We start from the raw sequence: 20806 nt of genomic DNA on the forward strand, positions 1-20806 counted from the left end.
CGGTGAATTTTTCAGAAGTGTGAATCCACAGGTCTTTCCTCAATTTTCAGGAGAAGACTCTGATGATGTGTTATCATTTATTGAGAAGCTCAGAGAAACAGCAGGTTGGATGGACTTTCAATTGTTGATTTTACTCAGAAACAAGCTAATTGGTAAAGCTAAAACATATGTTTTCTCATCTCCTATACTTAGAGAAACATTTGAGTACAAAAAATTTAAAGAAGCTTTACTATCTCAATTTTGTAAACGGAGAAGTGTTGGAAAATTTATGGAAGCTACAGAGGATTACACAGAACGATAAAGAAAGTGTTGCTGATTTCTACAATCGTTTACTAACTCTCTCTAATAGTTTGAATGTATCCAATGAAGACAAACCTCATTTGGATTGGGCAGTTTATCAACAGTTTAGACAAGGTATTAGGCAAGAGCTGAGGGAAACAGCCTATAAGAAGAAGATAACCACACTAGAAGAATGCCTTGAAGCTGTCAAGGAAATGGAACAGATGATTGGAGACCTTTGTCCCTGATCCGATATAGGCCTTGTAAACATCGTAGAAAGAACTGATTGTTCCCTAGGTTTAAATAAATCCTCAAAAGAGAATAGAAGAAAGAAGATGAAAAGAAAATTATTGAAGAGAATTCCATAAATTATAACTGCATGTCTGAGAGTAATGAGTAGACCAACAAGAAGTTATTCAATGAAGTGCAAACCTTTGTTCACCAGGAGGTAGAGAAGTTGCAACAGCCAATGAAAAATAATTTAGATGAAGTGATAAAAAAATTGACAGAAATAACTATAGGATTTCAAGAAAACTTCAATCCCACAGCAGATTATGTTAGCAAAGTAATCAAACTGGAAGTTGAGAGGCAAAATAAACCCATTTTGACTAAATTGGATACAGTGGTGGAAGCCCTAGAGAATGTTAGACAGCAAATACCCATTGGTTCTCAACCTCAGACAAGGAGAAAAATTCTTGCTGATGGTAGAGATCCTCCTAAGTGTTTTAATTGCAACAAGATTGGACACATTGCTAGGAATTGCTACTTAAATAAAAGAAACTACACTGACAGCAAATGGAATTTTAGTTTCGGACATGTAACACAGAGCATATAATAAATTTCAAAATTTCCCTAGATTAAGAGAATCAATGATGAGGATTACAGGAAATGTCCAAGGTCATGAATGTAACATTCTATTTGACACAGGTTGTAATGCTTCAACCATCAGTAAGCATTATTTCCTAAGAATAAAAGATAAATTATGGAAGAATGTTACCAATTTAAGGAGACCTGAAAGAATTACCACTCTCTCTGATTCAAAATCTACAGCATATGAGAAAGTTTGCACAAAAATTTATATACCTGACATCAAACTGTGTGTATATCAAGATCTACTTATAGTTCCTTTCTCTCCTAGCTTGGACTCTCACATAATATTAAGAAAAAATTTTATGGAGAAACATCACTTCTCTTGTGACTTTTCTAGAGGTGAAATATTCCTGAGGAACAGAAGGTACAAGTTAAAAGAAACAATAAGTCTGCATGCACAAGAACAAAGCAACTAACAAGAAGATTTTTTGTACCTAATGAGGAAGAACTCTTAAACAATGATTGCACTTAATAAAGTGCAATCATTGTTTAAGAACAGAGTTAAAACAAGATGGTGGATCAAAAACAAGGAAGTACGATCCAACAAAATGGCGATCCAACAAAATTATCCCTGTTGAGGAAGGAATGAGCATTTTCCTTTATCCAAGCACGTCTATGCACGTGAAGTGCGACCATTAATAGTTCAGTTATCATTGAGAAGATTTATTTTAAATAGCGTTGCCATAGTGTGCTAAGTAAATATAGTTATAAAGTGTGCCCATAGTGAAATTGATGAGCAAAGGATTTATCCAGTAAGAATTGTCCAATTTTATGTTACTTCAGTGAAGAGATATATGTGAAATTCCTCCTGTTATTCCCCACATTAACTCAAACATTTTTTTGCTGAAATCAGCCGGAGTATGAAGTATGAAAGTGTATACTCATGAAGCAGCTGTTGCAACCATTAATGTATTGAGACTTTACCGACTGCGTGATAATAGTAAAATTTGTTATTACAAGATTTTGTGATATTGAACTCTATTAAAAGTTATTTTAATATTGTGAAAGCTATAAGTCTGATAGCAGAATGTCCAAAAACTGAATTTGTAAGATGTTGTGATCAGTTAAGCTAAGACATTTATATTATCTTGTTCTCAGAATTGAGTTTGTATGTATAATATATAACCCAGAATTAAATGTTTTTTGATGATTTTAAAATTGTGTTTGCCTGAATCTCTTTTACTGCACCGTTCATGAAATTATCAGACCTAGCGGGAGCTTCAAACATAAGAGATAAACTCGGTCTATGTAAGAAATAATATTTTCAAGAACTTAAGTACAAGACACGTACACACAGGCACAACAAAACAGTAAGTGAGGAAGAAGTACGAAGCTATTATTTCTCCTAAAGTCTTGATTGTGCCCTCTAGCGGGCAATGTTGGTATTCTTTGGCGATTGGGCTGAAGGTCTTCTGATGTAGGTTTCCCAAATTTGAGGAAGTCTCATGCAGCCAAATTTGTTGAGGTTTGGATCGTTTCTTAGGGCTGAAGCTGATTCCATGAAAAGCCTTTCATATCTGTATTTGCTACGGTGTATTATCCTGGCTTTCTTCCACCATATTCTATGGCAGGTATCCAGCGCATGGTAAGCAAGACCAGAGTGGCTGAATTGGTGAAAACAGATGTAGTCCTTGTGTTCTGAAATTCTGATTTTTGCTGTCCTGCTGTTTGGCCAAAGTAGGACAGCTGTAAGCTGTCCTACTTTGTATTATAATTTATTATAATTTCCTTAAATTATATAGTGAAAATGCATACCCAACGTCTAAGCCTTTCCACGAGAGTTTATTAGACTAATCTAGATATAGTGGCGCAGTCTAAAAATATAAATTTCTCTAATTAAATTAAGGGGATATTAGATCCCACATTGTTTTAAAACCGAATAACAAACTCAAAGACTGGAATCAGAGAGTTTCATGCCGAATATAGTATAAAAAACTATAAGTATTGGCGAATACTATTGTGAGCTGAATGCAAGTAGTCCTAGAATGTAGTACAAACACGGGCAACTCGTTGCAAAGGTGGGGAAAGTTCTGATCACTATTCTTTGGTATTTACCATAATGTAAAAACACATTTCCTAGGAAATGTATGCTGTTATTACATTATGGTAGGGAGGTCACTACCCAGACCGGTTTCAGCCTTTATTGAGGCTCCATCAGTGAGTAGCTAGACCAAATTATTGATACCAAAGGGTATAGCGAAAAGGACTTATATACTCTACAATACGAGTTGTCCAAAAAAGGTGCACCCATTAAGTTACTTAAATATAAAGAGCCAACAGGCTTCATTTCGGCGCTATAAACATTAATTAAATTAAGGGGATATTAGATCCTACTTTGTTTTAAAACCGAATAAGAAACTCAATTTAAATAAATTTCTCTATATTTAAATTATTAATCAACCAGCAACTTATTACTTGTTTAAGAACAGAGTTAAAACAAGATGGCAGATCAAAAACAAGGAAGTACGATCCAACACTACCTCAGTAATTTATTCACGTTTATAATAAGATATGATACTACTGGATTTTGCAGAGGCATTTGACAGAATACCATACAGAAATTTATTATATAAGTTGGAGCAAATGGGAATGAATATAAAGCTGGTGGAATGGATAGGAGTGGCTGATACTATGGTGATTAGAGTGGAATCAAGGCAAATGAGGGTTACTAGTGGAGTGCCACAGGACTCTATACTAGGACCACTACTCTTTAATTTGTACATTAATGATATAGGGGAAGATCTGAGGAGAGATATTCAGTTGTTTGCTAATGATGCAAAACAGGCAAGGGCAACATTTAATAAATGTGTTATAGATACTTGCAGGATGACTTAAATAAATTGGCAGAATGGGCAAAGGACAATTGTTTTCAATGTAATGTTGTAAAATGTAAGGTAACCGAGTTTGGGATGAAAGGATTACATAATTAGTATAATACTGATGGTAATAGCTTAAAGAAATTGATGAGGCTAGGGATCTGGGGATGATAGTGGATAAAGATTTGAAATTCAGAGGACATATTGCAAATGGTGGCAAAATAGCTCAGAGGATTACCTGGATGCTGAAGAGCACATTAAAAAGTAAAGATAGGGAGGTTATTATCCCTGTTTATAAGGCTATGATTCGACCACATGTTGGCTACCATGCACAGATTTGGTCACCTGCATTTCTTGGGGACTGGGAGGTAGTGGAGAGAATTGAGAGACAAGTGACAAAGCTAGTGATAGGTCTGTGGAATGCTTCCTATGAGGATAGACTGAGGGTGTGTGGGTTGCAGAGTGTAGCTGACAGGCAGAGGAAAGGGGATATGATAGAAACTTATAAGTTACCAAAGAGACACTATAACATTGATACAGAAGAATTTTTCAATATAGGGAGTAGGGAAAAACAAGAGTTAGACTTGGAAGCTGTCTAAGAATCCTTTTATTACTATTAAGTAAGCTATAATTTAAGTTGAGCAGGTCATTTTCAAGTACGAGATGGACTCACTCAACTTCACTTGCATATACCTTTCTGAATGTATCACACATCCTTAAGAACCTAACTTCTGATCTTTCCAACAAAAATGCTTGTTGTAGTTCTTTCCAAAGAATCAGACATCCTTAATAGGAGTATACTAACAAGAAATAATATTTATAAAAAAAAACCCACAAAATAATCAATTCATAAATAACAGAAACTGAAAGAATGAAATTTAACAATACACTACCAAGTGAGTCCGTTTGAGAAAACAGACAAACGAGATTAATAAAACTGACATTAACCCGAAGTAAAACGATGCAGAGGAAGACCAATCAACTGTCGGTAAAAGATGCTGCTTAAATTCATTCAGAGATGATGATGAGGAAATATCTTATTGTAGCTATTTTTAAAATGATTATACTAAAACCAATAAAATAGCATAAAATAAATACAAATTTTAAAAATGCAGAGATGAAAATACCACACTTCACTAGAGGCATTCAAAATAATTATGTGGGAATATACGAAGTGTGGCTATTAAATAACGAGACTGGTTGCAAAAATGTGGTTCATTATTACAATTGTACAACTTAATTGTTATCCCCCTTCAACATACTCCCCTCCTCTATCTATACACTGTTGCATACGAATTTTCCATTCTTGGAAGCAGTGCTGCAAGTCATCAGGGGTTATTTGCTTCAGTAGTGCTGCCGTTTTCTCCTTTACCTCATCCACTGACATCATGGAACAGCTGACAGCAGAGCTGGACTTGCAGGAGAAGATCATCACATGTGATGAGACATGGATTTTCCAGTATGATCAAGAAACAAAGAGACAACTGATGGACTGGAAAACTCCCACGTCACCGAGAATGAAAAAAGAAAGAATGGCAAATCAAAAGTGAAGGCAATGCTGATCATTTAAAAAAAAATTTATTTTTTTTATATCAATGGCGTGGTAATGGGTACAAGAGGGTTAGACAGTTAACCAACATTATTATCTTGAGGTTCTGGCCAAGCTGAGAGAATGAGTAAGGAAGAAGAGACCCGATCGGTGGAAGAACAATGCTCCTGACCACAGTGCACTGTCTGTAAAGCAGTATCTGGCTGATAAGAATATCCCAGTGTTGGACCATCCACCTCACTTGTCGGACTTAGCTCCATGTGACTTTTACCTTTTTCAAAAGTAAATCCGCATTGAAGGGCACCCATTTTCAGTCAGTGAATGAGGTAAAGGAGAAAACAGCAGCGCTACTAAAGCAGATAATACCTGATGACTTGCAGCACTGCTTCCGAAAAATTCGTAGGCAACAATGTATAGATAGAAGAAGGGAGTATTCTGAAGGGGATAACAATTAAGCTGTACAATTGCAATAATAAACCACTTTTTTTGCAACCGGTCTCATTATTTAATAGCCACACGTCGTACATATGGAACTGTTTTCAATTAAATAATTAGTTGGAAAATGAAAAACTTACAAGAGTGAAGAGAATGGAAGAAAATTTCCATATATCAGAAATGAAAAAATGCTGTTCAGTTTTACAGGAAGCTTTAGATATCTGAACAATACATTATTCAAAATATCTGGTATTAAGATAACATTTTCTATTATATATAATCACTCTAAACTGAAAAGAAATGCAAATTTTTATATGTTTATTCTTTCCCCATCCCAATTCCACCTTTGTCACCATGTCTGTACCTGCAGTTTCCAGAAGTTGTCCTTCAATCTTAAGATCAAAAGTTGCCGTTAAAGCACATAATAAGTTGTAAGCAGTTGTCCTCAAGTTTGGATCAGAACTACCCAAGTTTAATAGAGCCATATTAAGTAGAGTTCCTGGAACATCCTTTGGTCTAATTTTGGTATGGACTGTAACAGAATCCTAGACAGGGAAAAGAATACAACATCAATAATATTGAAAATGTACACTGTTTGGCACAGAGAGTGGAATAACAGCAAGGAAAATATATACGTTAGAGCAATATCTTATAAATGCTACTAAATACATAACATATATATATATATATATATATATATATTAGGGTTACCAAGTAATTTTATAAGCTTGGTTATTTAACTCCTAATCCCAAGTATGCAAACAATTAAGTTTGCGCCTGAAACATAGTTCAAGTCTAAAGATGGTACAACACCAGGGCAACTCATTGTAAAGGTGGGTAAATTACAATGAGTTGTCCTGGTGTTGTACCATCTTTAGACTTGAACCATGTTTCAGGCGCAAACTTAATTGTTTGCATACTTGGGATTAGGAGTTACATAACCAAGCTTATAAAATTACTCTGTAACCCTAATATACAGTATCCCCAAGTTAAAAAAATTAATTACATATATATATATATACAGGGTGTTCGGGATAAATTTGACAGTTTCGTAAGGAAAAAGAAAATCTTCTTTGTATCTATTAAATTTAATGAATTGACAAAAAACATTACAGGCAGAGTTAATTACAATACTATCAACAAGATTTACTCAAAATAACCACCATTAGCATCGATCACAGCTTCAATCCTGCTTCGGAACCTCGAACAAGCTGATGCTACAGTCTCCCTGGGAAGGGCCGCAAAAACTGTTTTAATTTTATCCATTAACTGGGCTTTTGTATTACTGGAAGTGCGATTGGTGTCTTTTTCAACTGCGCCCCATACAAAATAATCCATGGGGTTAAGATCTGGGGAGTTTGGAGGCCAAACATTTGGACTGGTGAAGTCGTAGAAATTTTCAGACAACCATTTTTGACTTTTCCCAGAGGTGTGGCAAGGGGCCGAATCCTGCTGCCATACATACGGCCTACCATTGGCTACCCTTGTTATCCAGGGCTTGACTACAGTGTTTAGCAACTCCACGTAGCCATCTGAAGTCAACCTGAGGCCCTCTTGGAAAAAATGCGGAGGCATCACATTGCCTTCAGAGGATACACATCCGAAAACCATCACAGTTTGGGGAAATTTAGTCTGCATTACACGAGGAATGTCCTTTGTACTGTATGCAAGCCATCTGTTATTCTGCGTGTTGTGTTTTTGATCCTGGCAAAAGTTTTTCTCATCGGAAAAGAACCAGATTGTTTGTGGTTCCGCAGGATGTTTCACTCTGCTTAGAAGTTTCTTCGCGTTTATCAAACGTTTTTCACGGGCCTTTTCTGTAAGCAGCTGACCTTTGCGGCGCTTGTATGAGTAGTAGCGGAGGTCTTCATTGAGTGCAAGCTTCATAGTAGAGGCTGCAACATTCATTTCACGTGACAAAGCCCGAATTCCAATGCCAGGGTTCTTCAACACCTGTTCCTGCAGATTTGCGAGGAATTCTGCTGTACGAACGCAATCAGATCGTCTGCTAGGGATCTTTCTTCTTGCTACATCCTCGTAGTCACCATTGCAAGTCTCTAGTTCATGCCTGATTGTTTTTACTGTATTCAGGGAGCATTGGGCAGTAGTCGAAATATCCTTATTTTGATGGCCGGCACGAATCATCATGATACAAGTTATTCTCTTCCATGATTCAGGTGGGTTCCAGCTATCCATCCTTTCTGACATCTTGTATATGAATGAAGAAGGGTCCAACCTTTTAAATGAAGAGAAGTGTGTGTTAATACATGTAACTTACGGAAAAATATAATTAATTATAAATATGTCAAATTTATCCTGAACACCCTGTATATATATTCATTTTTTATATAAACTGACTAAAAATCCGAGAATTATAACAAATTGAGATTTATTGGATACGCAACATGTTTTGTCGGGATCGACTTCATCAGGCATTAAGAACATAGAAAGCCATTAAAAGACTGAAAAAAACATTCAGACACTCTAAAGCTATCAAATTATAAAGCTATAAATTTGACTGTAAATTACAGTTATTATGAACTTGAGCTATAGTCCATGTTAAAGTTCTATTGTTGTACACCTGTGCGTGTGTGGATCGCCAGTACCTGATAGCAGAGCTGAAGGAGTCAGGCAAATTATAGCTGAGATTATTGAAGAGGGTCCAAGGTAATTTCTTTTGACTCGATAATGCGGCGTTCTACCTCATTGTGGCAAATGTGCAGGTTTGAAGTTGATGTCCAATTTACTTCATGTTGGCGGCTTTCGTTATTTGTGTTTATTGAAAACAGGACATGGTCTGATAGGGCAGTAGCCTGGTTCTCTTGTAAGCAATGTCTCTCTGGTGTTCCTCAAGACGTAGGAGGATAGATTTCTCCATTTGGCCATAGTAAGGTTATCCGCACTCACGTGATTTTCTATACACCTGGGAATTGTAGGAGGTTGTGAAATTGTTTGTAATTGCTGAAACTTGATCTTATTTTTGGAGGAGTCGAGAAGCACGTTTGTATGTTAAACTTCTTTAAGATTCTACTCAGCTTTTTGGATAGTGTGCTGATATATGGCAAGGAGTCGTCCTGTGTCTCTACATTGCTGGTGGAATACTTGCTTGTTAATACTTTTTTAAAGAGTAGCCATTGCTTTTAAAGGTCAATTTAAGATGTTGTAGTTCTTTTTTTTAGTTCTTCTTCATCTGACAGTACAGATCTTGCATGATTTGATTCGCTAGAGTTGATATAATACCCAACTTTTGCGCTGGATGGTGATGTGAGGACACATGCAGATATCTGTCCGTGTATGTTGGCTTTCTAAATATAGAGACTTTTATGGACTCAGGCATCTTGGTGAGTTTAACATCTAAGAAACATAGGGAACTATTTTCTTCAATCTCCATGGTCAATTTGATATCTTGACGGAGGTTGTTTAAGTGGTTGAGAAAACTGTGAAGATTTTCAATACCATGTTCCCATATGAGGAATATATCGTCCACATATCTAAGCCAAATTCTAGGTTTTAAACTAGAAGAGGAGATTGCCTTTTGTTCAAAATTCTCGGAAAAAAATGTTGGCTAATATAGGAGAGAGGGGCTTCCCATTGCTAATCCTTTGACCTGTTTATAAAGTTTACCTTCAAATTCAAATAGCCAGAGTTTACACAGTGAGATAGTGAGAGAACATTTTATTTGAAATCTTGTTCTTCAAAATATGGAGAACTAATTGTGTCTGAATGTTGGTAAAGAGTGCTACCACGTCAGAGCTCACCATGATGTCAGAAGACTTGAGTTTTAAGTCCTTAATTTCAGAGACAAAATCTGTCGAGTTTTTAATATAAGAAGAAGATTTTCCTGCACAAGCTTTTAACGATGATGCCAGATATTTAGATAACCTGTAGGTGGGTGAGTCAATGCTGTCTACTATAGGTCTCAGTGGGTAGTTTTCTTTATGTACCTTAGGGAGACCATATAACCTTGGAATGAGTGTGTGTAAAGAACAGGTGGAAAGCAATGTATTTCGTGGAATTTCTGTGGTCTTTTGTAGTAGATTATTGGTTCTATTGTGTATTTCTCTTGTTGGATCTCTCTCAATTTCCGAATAACTATCCGACTCTAACAATGTTAAGATTTTTTCTCGATAGTCTATTTTATCTAGAATAACAGTAGCATTCCCCTTATCAGCTTTTAAGAATACGATGTCCTTGTTATTCCATAGATTTTTAATTGCAAGTCTCTCACCAGGGGATATATTATCAGAAGGAGGGTTTTGCATTGTTGATTGCAAGAATTGCTTCTATGCGAAGTAAACTCGCATCTGCGAGTTTACTTCGCATTATATCAAGCAGTAATTAATCTTCATTTGAGCTGTAATTCAGCAGTTAGAATTGAAGGAAATACAGGAAAATGGCTTGATGTTAAATCTGGTGTCAGACAAGGATGTACATTATCCCCTCTGATATTCATTATATATATATAATATATATATATTTGAAAAAAATAGATTTAATGACTCCAAGACCGAGATAACATATAAAAATTTTAATGATAAATACTACTAGTTTCGGCATATAGCAGCCTTCTTCAGGTATTTATAAAGGAAAGGAATACTAATAAACATTGAATTATTTAAACAAACTGGAAATTACAGGTACAAATTGCCTCACATAATCGATACATAAAAACGTTGTATTTTTCAAGTTGTTCCAACTGGCGTGCCATTGTTTGTTGCAATTGTGCGTGCAAGTTCACGTGAACGCCAATATTGAATAACTGCAGCATGGCTATCTGGGATGTTATAACTTAAATTATTATTTAAGTGGACCGGGTTCAATAGGATTTCCCTTGATTCTACGATTTTCCTTTCAAACTCATCTTCACAGCGAAAAATATTTTCTGATCTATTCCAGCATACAGAGTGGCTTTGTTGGTCATCATTAGGATTATTTGAAAAAAGAACATGACTGGATAACGCAGTTGCATGAGATCTTTTGTATGAGATGTCTCTCTTATGCTCTTCTATGCATTGTTCAATAGATTTGTTAGTTTGACCAAAGTATGGGATATTGCAATCACACCACAATTTATATACTCCAGGGTACTTAAGGTTGTGATGAGTAGGTTTTGGATGGCTGATTAGAGAGCGGATTTTTGGAAGTGTGGTGAAGAAGGTCCTGATATTATATTTTTTAAGGACTTTAGCTATTTTCTTAGAGACTGTGCTAATGTATGGAATGGAGATGCTACCTTTAAAATTAATAGTCTCTGTTGTGCACTGCTTAGGAGAGTTCAGAAGAAATTTCTTAATTGTTTTTTCAGAGTATCCATTTTGTTTAAAAATAAGAGTGAGGTGATTCATTTCTTTTTGTAGTTCATCTTGTTCATTTAAGAGAGAACGTGCTCTGTGTCCTAAGGTAGATATAATTCCAAGTTTTTGTGGTGGAAAATGATGAGAAAGATTATGCAGATATCTATTGGTATGCGTAGGTTTTCTGTACATAGAGATTTTTAATCTTTCAGAGCATCGTGTAAGCATAACATCCAAAAAAGGTAAAGAGTTATTATTTTCTATATCAGCAGTAAATTTTATATTAGGATGTTGGATGTTTAGATGACGAAGAAAATCTGTGAGAGCTGTGTGCCCGTGATTCCAAATAATGAATATATCATCAACATATCTTTTCCAAACTTTTGGTTTAAATGAGAAGGAAGATATGGCTTTCTTTTCAAAGTCTTCCAGGAAGATGTTAGCTAGCACTGGGGACAAAGGGTTGCCCATTGCCAGGCCTTGTTTTTGTTGGTAAATGGAGTCCTTATATCTGAAGTAACCAGAATGAATGCAATGCTTTAATAAAGTGAAAATTTTTTGGATAATTTGTCCTGTAGTAATGTAAATACCTCGTCCGTAGGAACGTTAGTAAATAAAGATATAATGTCAAAACTAACTAGAATATCATTATCATCGATGGGAATATCTTTAATATGAGAAACAAAATCTGTGGTGTTTTTGATGAAAGATGAAGATTTATTGGAGAAACACTTGAGGTACTTTGCTAAATATTTTGAAAGTTTATATGTAGGTGAATCAATTCCTTCCACAATTGGGCGAAGAGGGATGTTTTCTTTATGAATTTTTGGAACTCCATAGATGCGTGTACGGTTTTGTAATTCTCTTGTAGGATCTTCCTGAAGAATTGAATATATTGAACTATCTTCAAGTAATTGAAGCATTTTATTGTGGTAATCTTCAGAGTTGAGGATGACCGTAGAGTTGCCTTTATGGATACTCTGAAAAAACAATTAAGAAATTTCTTCTGAACCCTCCTAAGCAGTGCACAATAGAGACTATTAATTTTAAAGGTAGCATCTCCATTCCATACATTAGCACAGTCTCTAAGAAAATAGCTAAAGTCCTTAAAAAATATAACATCAAGACCTTCTTCACCACACTTCCAAAAATCCGCTCTCTAATCAGCCATCCAAAACCTACTCATCACAACCTTAAGTACCCTGGAGTATATAAATTGTGGTGTGATTGCAATATCCCATACTTTGGTCAAACTAACAAATCTATTGAACAACGCATAGAAGAGCATAAGAGAGACATCTCATACAAAAGATCTCATGCAACTGCGTTATCCAGTCATGTTCTTTTTTCAAATAATCCTAATGATGACCAACAAAGCCGCTCTGTATGCTGGAATAGATCAGAAAATATTTTTCGCTGTGAAGATGAGTTTGAAAGGAAAATCGTAGAATCAAGGGAAATCCTACTGAACCCGGTCCACTTAAATAATAATTTAAGTTATAACATCCCAGATAGCCATGCTGCAGTTATTCAATATTGGCATTCACGTGAACTTGCACGCACAATTGCAACAAACAATGGCACGCCAGTTGGAACAACTTGAAAAATACAACGTTTTTATGTATCGATTATGTGAGGCAATTTGTACCTGTAATTTCCAGTTTGTTTAAATAATTCAATGTTTATTAGTATTCCTTTCCTTTATAAATACCTGAAGAAGGCTGCTATATGCCGAAACTAGTAGTATTTATCATTAAAATCTTTATATGTTATCTCGGTCTTGGAGTCATTAAATCTATTTTTTTCAAATGTATAACAACCGAGTAAAAGCTGATCGCCACAAATATATATATATATATATATAGCAATTTGTAGTATTAACTCGGTACTGGGATATGTTCATATTTATATATACTGACTATAACCGAGACTAGAATAACAATTAAATTTATTCAAAAAGCAACATGTTTCATTGGATTGTCCGAATTCTTCAGGCGTGGGAACATAGAAAGCAAATAAACACTATAAGAAACATCGTATCACTATACAAACGACCATTATAAAATTCAATTAGTTTTGAACTGTAGTTACAGTCCGTGTTGAAGTTCTATTGTTAAGCAAGCAGCTGCGTGCATCTGATTTCACGAGTGTGCCAATATCAGATAGCAGAGCTATATATATAACCTTAGCTATAATCCAGTAGATTATAGCTAAGGTTATTATTTATGTGATGAGGGTCCATAACAATTTCCTTAGTCTCGATTATGTGGCGCTCTACCTCATCACGGCATATATGAAGGTTTGAGGTTGTTTTCCAGTTTATCTCATGTTGACGGCCTTCATCATTTGTGTTTACCGAAAACAGCACATGCCTTGACAGGGCATTTGCTCTAGTTCTTTTGTAGGCAACGTCCCTCTGGTGTTCTTCCAGACGCAGGAGGATGGATTTTTCAGTTTGGCCATAGTATTGTTTCCCGCAGTCACATGTGATTTTGTACACTCCTGGGAATTGTAGATGGTTGTGAGCTTGTTTGTATTTGCTTAAAATCGATCTTAGTTTAGGAAGAGTAGAGAAACAGGTTTTTATGTTGAAGTTTCGTAAAATTCTTCTTAGTTTCGTGCAGAGCGAGCTGATATATGGTAAGGAGATATAACCTTTGGGATTGTCTTGTGTTTCTGAGTTGTTTTGATGGCAGCGGTATACATATATATATATATATATATATATATATATATATATATATATATATGAGGGTTGTTTGAAAGGTTTGGTAAAAAAATAAGTTAAACACATTATTTTTTTGGAAAAAATCACTTTATTTCTCAACATAGTCTCCATCGAGGTCTATACTTTTAGTCCAGTGAGATTTCAATTTCTTCATCCCATCTAAAAAGGAGGATTTGTCAAATTGTGCAAAATAGTTTGAAGAAAATTTTTTTTATCCTGCTCAAGACTAAATAGTGATCACTTCCAATTTCAACTCCTCTGTACACTCCGGTGTCCTGCACCAGGGAGAAAACATCACTACCAACAATAACATAGTCAATGAGACTTTTTTTATTCCTTGCCTCTTTTCTCCATTTGAATTTGTGCACATTTTTATTGTTGGAACATTGTGTTAGTAATAACCAGTCCATGTCCTGAGCAGAAATCCAACAGATATTGCCATTATTATTAGCTTTGCTCTTTTCTCCAAATTTTGAAAGCCTGGAGTACAGAGAAAGAACAAGATAAGCTGTCATAAAAAGAAAATGTTAAGTTTTGTGAGGAGGATTCACAGCTGAGATCTAGCATATGCTAGACTAGTTGTATGTACAAAAATAAGGTACTATTATTATTTTTATACCAAAAAAAAAAGAAATATTAAGAGAAAGAGGATAAAAATTCTAAGGAAGGAGTGAAGAAAATTTTTCAGTCATCAAGAAAAGCAACTAATATATAGAGAAAGGGAAAGATTTTTTTTTGTTGGGGATATACATATCAGAATAGGAAATGAATGGCAGACATACAGAAATATTTGAAAAATTTAGAGAAACGAGCAAACCTAAGAATAAAGGTAAGTACCAACTGGATTTCTGTTCAGAACATGAATTAGTCAATTATTAGCACGGCTCCAGAAATCCACTTGCCACAGGTGAGTGATCAGAAACAATTGGCGAGTAAATTTTCAGCCTCATTCTAAACACATTAAAAGTACATTAATTTTTCGCAGTGAATAATTTACACTTTTTTGATTTTAAAATATCTCATCCACTATCAGGCTATTTAATCACCAATGCTGCCAATGAATTTATTAAAGAAGTTTTATTTCCATAGAGTTGAAAATAAAACTTCATAATAAATAAATAAATTAACCCACCAATCTAATAGCTTCAATATAGAATCTCTCTTCACTAATGTGTCTCTTGAGGAAACACTACATCTATCTTCAGAAGCATTTTCACAGGATACAGTGCAATTATTACACTTTGTTATTCACTCCAGATATTTTATTTGTCAAAATAAGTTTTAAAGTCAAGTTGAAGGAATTGCCATAGGAAGCTCTCTCTCTCTCCCCCTCTCATAAACTTTTGTTTAGATGATTTACAAGACTTTTCTCATCCATACACCCTCAGCCTTCATTTTGGGTTCATTATAGAGACGATATTTATGCAATCTAGCTACATAATGAAGAAAGATTACCTACTTTTTTTATATAAACTATCTACATTCATGAATTAAATTTACAATGGAAAGAGAAAAAGACAACAAATTATCCTTAGATATTATATGACACCTTCACGGAATCCAAGAACTCATCGAGGGAGGACACTTACTCTACAGCTCATTCTAACTACAACTACACTGCCCATCAGCACTAGTATTTCCGCAGACAATCAGAAACATCCATGTTCACAGTGGGATTTGAACCCACAGCTTTTTGGCTGGAGAGTGGATATGCTAACCACACAGCCAACCAGGCCAGCATATTCTACTCCTCTGCTCACCATCAGGTGAATTAATTACTTTCATTTATTGAAAGCCTACTTTTACTGGACACTACTTCAACAGCAATCTGCTCATCATCCTCACAGAAGGCTGGAATTATAAAAACTTTGGTACAACCTACTAACACTATTTCTTCTATGCCTCAACAATTACAGCAAGCATAAAGAGGTACATAAATGTATAAAAAAAAAAAGTGGAAAAGGTGGTATAAAAGCAGTTGTAAAGAAGTTTGTAAATGGCACAGATCTATATAGTGATAAACATTGATAAAATGTTCATTACAGTAAAACAACAAAATGAATCTGATAAAATTTGCCTGAACGAATAGGGCTCAGATTATGAACATGACTAAAATAGGGACGGTGCTCATTGACAAAATGAAGGTAGTCGATTAAAATGTAATTGATGGTTAAACTGGTATAACAGACCTCAGACATGTCACCCATCAACAGGAAGGTGTGCAAGATGACCTACATGGAACCAAGCAAGAACAACTTCCTCTTTACAGTTCCTGCATAGACTAGACTGCCACTATTTGATTTCTGGCTTGATATAATGGAATGCATTGCTAGTTTCTCTATTCCACGTTGACTGCCACTGAGATAAATGCTCTATCATATGATCTGCCCATAATCCATGTAGGGGACAGGCAGATGGTGTAAGCTTCAGAAATGAGCTGACCTGATGCAGTATGTGCAGCCTCATTTTGTGTAATCCTAATATGGCCTAGGATCTGAAAGAACTGCATGCCCAAATGTAGCTTTCATAACTGAGAGAGAACATACTGGATAAGAAGAGAGCAACAAATGTTTTTGCAGCTCTAGACTTCCTATTGCCTGTTGAAAGCTTCATGAATCCATATGTATAATACACATCTGGTAGTGTTACAATCTTATGTAGATTTAGGAAAGCTCTGCGACATGTAGCTCAGCAGTAAGGTGAGAATAGTACAAAATAGAGCAAAGAACATACGATGTGAAGGTGTTCATCACTTTAAGGCTCTTATTTTGCAACAGGCAAATGTGAGGAAGGAGCTAAGTTCTTGTCAAATATGGGCCAAAGAACTCTGCTTCTGGTGCAACTGGGATTAAAGTTTATCTTAAGTCCAAGTTCTAGATCAGGATGAAGACCAACTCTGTCCAAAAAATGCACACAGACTGTCTTCTGCTGGGAAAATCTGAACTCAGCTGCAAGTGCCCACTCTAAAAATTGGTTGATAGCTTGCCAAATGAAAAAAGATGGTAAAGTCATCCATCCACATAGAGGGTATAATTTACAGTTGAGAGAAGTTGTTTGGCTATCGAGTTAACCTTGACTGTAAAAAATGTGACACTTAAAATTGAAGCCAGGACCTAGAAGATTATGTTGGATATGAAATTCCTTATATAAAGAGAGGGGTTCCCTCTGAGAACAAAGTTGTGAAAGTTTTTTAATATTTCAAATCTCCAAGCAATGTCATGTTTGTTTTTACATATAAAAGAAAACCAATATTAAGTGCTCGTAATTTATAAATACACCTTCAATGAATGCTTCCAGTTGGAGTAGATTATCGGTTTTGCGATGTTTGCAGATTGTGATATGAAAAAAAAGTTAAAAAAAACCCATAAAACACGAGAGCTAACCAATTTTTCCAGAATCTTAAACAATCAGCCAGTCACACACAAATACTCACTCTCCAGCAAGCAAAGACTGTGCTTGGGAGTGGAATACTACAGCTACTCTGGTACCACAGTAAGCCTAGTCTCTCTCTCTAAGTCATGGGGTAGGAGACTTACTGCAACACTGTTGACTTTTTCAGGCAGGCCCACAAGCTAATTAATCCTGACTGTACTATCCAGGACTGACTATCATTGAAGCAGAGGCCAAAGAAGTGTGAGACTACCAGGATATCCCTTTTGGGATGTCCACAGATCAAACTCCATGGCAGCTAGCTGCTGGATCCCAGTGATGATGTTATGAAATGTAAGATTAGAAGTAATGCAAAGAATACAGCTGGAAAAGCATAGAAAAAGAATGAGAATGAAAAGGGCAACACCATCACTAGTCAGTTTCTTCCACCACGAACGGGTGCCTCATATTTAGGGATTGTGCTCTTGAATTAACGTGCATCACGAATTGCAAATGTAAACTGTTATATACACCTACCTAACAGCATGAAAGAAGCAAGCTTTTGTTCAGCCTGCCCCATAAAAAAACAGAGATAAAAGTTGCCCATAAAACTATTGTCCCACTGCTCTTACTTCAGTGCTCTTAAAAGCGATGGATGTTATTAACAACAAGCTTCGTAATTAGCTGGAGACCCATCAGTTAATTAGTAATCGCCTCTCACTCTCTACTCGCTTTTTGACACAGGCCACAGAAACATTTAACGAAACTCGCATGGTTGCACTTGATATTTCCAAGGCATTGATTATGTCTGCACTAAGGACTTCTAAATAACCAACTATTTTATTGTATTCCTCCTTCCTTTTGTGATTCGATTGCCAGCTTCCTCTCTGGTTGTTGAATGCCTGTCATGGTGGATGATTGCACTCATCAGATTTCTTTATCACTGCTGGACTTTCTCAGGGTCTGTATTCCAATTCTTTACAGTTTTTTTTTTGTGACAGTACAGTGTGACAGTGACACAGATGCAGTATTATTTTAATTTTCAACTTTTCCTGCTGGCAAAGAATGCATACCGACATGTACTATTTGACAAAAACAGTGGTGCGTCTATGTATCAATAACTTTAACTTCAAATCTGATTCACAGTTGTCTTGATTACGGTACTCTTCCTTATTTGAGAAACTCCGTAGTACTTAAATGATTAAACCTTGAGTCTCTTCCATGGAGACAATTCAGTAAATTTCAGTGCTTTAAAAACACAGTCCTGCCAGCAAAGGTTGGTCGATTGGTAGAGTCTCTGCTACTAATGGCTCACGCAAAAAGTTAAGCAAGTCTGAGTGTGGTTAGTAGTTGGAAGAGGTTCAATCATTCGATGCTGTTGGCACTCTGCTGAGGACGAGCCATTATCAGCCTGTAAACTGATGTATACCAGACCCTGTACCTTCAAGGGCACGTGGGGATATGACGTGACATGACGAAAACACAGTCCTACCTTATTATCCACAGTCATTTCTCTGTACTTCCAATAACGTTCCAATTTCCATTCAAGATTTCCCATTCTTGGTCTTACTTTCATCCAGCTAATCCTACATAAACATATTACATCCATAGTTTCTTCAGTTTCTAAAAAACTTTGTGTTCCTTTTTGTTCAAACACTACTTTCCTGCTCAACTGTTACCGCTTGATAAATTTCAAATCTGATGATACTTGGATATTATTCTCCCAATTGAGATAGTGCACCCAAAACCTCCATCTGAATTCCTGATTGTACAGAAGAGTGCAATTCACTTAAATGGTGTTCCCTCCAGCATGTTCTCATAAGTACTCTGTTTTTCCAATTATGCCTTTTTCTTTACTATAATTCTTCTTATGGGCATTGTTCTATTGAACTGGCAACTACTGTTCAACTGCTTTCCATAATCATGTTAGAACTAGAGCAGACACCAGCCAATAATAATGCATAATCTAACTCTATACAGAGAAAACAAACTTATCATCCTCCTTCATTCAATTTATCTCTGTTCTCTGGAACAGCCTTTCTCATACTGTTTTCTCCAATGAGTATTGCTTTCCTCCGTATTGAGTCAAGCATTTTGAGGGAGCTTTTAGGAGCCCCCACTCCAAATGTGAGAGCAGTATTCAATAGCTGCATAGATTTGTGATTTGTATAAGGTTACCAGCTGTTTAGAGATGAAGTAACATCTTGAGCAAAAGAGAAATCCTAAGTTTTTCGAAGCTGAGGAAGTAATGGTCGTGATGTGTTTATGCCAGGAGAGTCCCGATGTCAGGGTAATTCCAAGAAGAGAAACCTTATCTTCTTTGGAAATTTGAGTGTTATCAAAAATAATAATGGGGAATATTATTATTTTTTGTGAGAAATAATATAGAACTGGGTTTTACTAGCATTGAAGTTGACGAGATAATTTGAGCCCCATCCTCCAGTGCTGGTTGATGTTCTGTAGGTTGAAGTGAGTTGTGTAGAGTAAGGTTTGTCAAATGAAAAGGAGGAGTGCAACGTGCTGTTATCTGTGTATTGGGTTGGTGAGAGGATAAGGAACTGGCTACCATCACACACAGTGTACGTCCAGACAGAAAGTTGGCAAACCAACCGAAGAAGTCCTGAGACAGTCCAAGTGATATCTGCTTAGTTAGCCTTTGTGCCAGATCCAGTCAAAAGCTTTAGCGATATTAACCCTTTCTGCCCGAATGATTCCGATTGGAATCACCGACTTTCTTGGCTTTCATAGCTCATATTATGTGGCGAATGATTCCAATTGGTATCGTACGTCGTAATTCCATTTTTTGCCAACAGATTGCAGTTGTCTGCTGTTTCATCGTGATCGGTTGTTCGCGCACATTATCCTTTTGTATGTTTACATCTGCATGGCATATCGACATCCTGGTGCCCTTGAAACTATCGAAAATAATAACAGGTATGTATTATATGTATAAATCTTACCAATATCAGTTTTTATGATGCAGATATTGGATTATAGAGAATAAGCTCAGAAGTTTAATATTTGCTACTAGAATATAATGATTCCATTTGGAATCATTCGGTCAGGATAATTTAAAAATTAGTTTCTTCTGCAGACATTTATCACTCTTGAAGTGTTATCAATGAAGAATAGAAATTATGTATAAGCCTGAGTATGTATCCTAGCATTAGTTATTTAGATTATTTTTCATGATATAAAGTTAGGCATTTGTCGATTGTGTGTGTCACAATATAATTATGAGTTTGATATCTTTTTCTTTTAGAATATGTCGAGGCCATTATCATCTGAAGAAATTGTATTTCTCTTAGAAGGGGATATATACCATTTCCCCAAATCATCACCTATTCTAACTGCTGCAACTGCATTCTTATAAACATCTCTTAATATTGCGATTAGTTTTCTTTCAATTCCATAGGATTCTAGCACTGCTAATATCACTTTCTGGTTGATACTGTCCAATGCCTTC

The 20806-nt window shown here is 35.9% G+C and overlaps 1 protein-coding gene across 1 annotated transcript in view; it reads right to left on the minus strand.

Annotated features, from left to right (window-relative positions):
- The window catches only part of Nf1 (neurofibromin 1), a 1119557-nt gene that overhangs the window by 340808 nt on the left and 757943 nt on the right, over positions 1–20806 (minus strand). The window contains exon 41 of the mRNA XM_090400295.1: positions 6314–6494. Within this exon, the coding sequence (XP_090256421.1) occupies positions 6314–6494 (181 nt within the window). The remainder of the gene's footprint in view (positions 1–6313; positions 6495–20806) is intronic.

The sequence above is a fragment of the Typopeltis vanoorti genome, chromosome 11, assembly GCF_054136105.1.
Source record: "Typopeltis vanoorti isolate ZY-2024b chromosome 11, IOZ_Tvanoo_1.0, whole genome shotgun sequence".
In the NCBI taxonomy this organism is placed as follows: domain Eukaryota; kingdom Metazoa; phylum Arthropoda; class Arachnida; order Uropygi; family Thelyphonidae; genus Typopeltis; species Typopeltis vanoorti.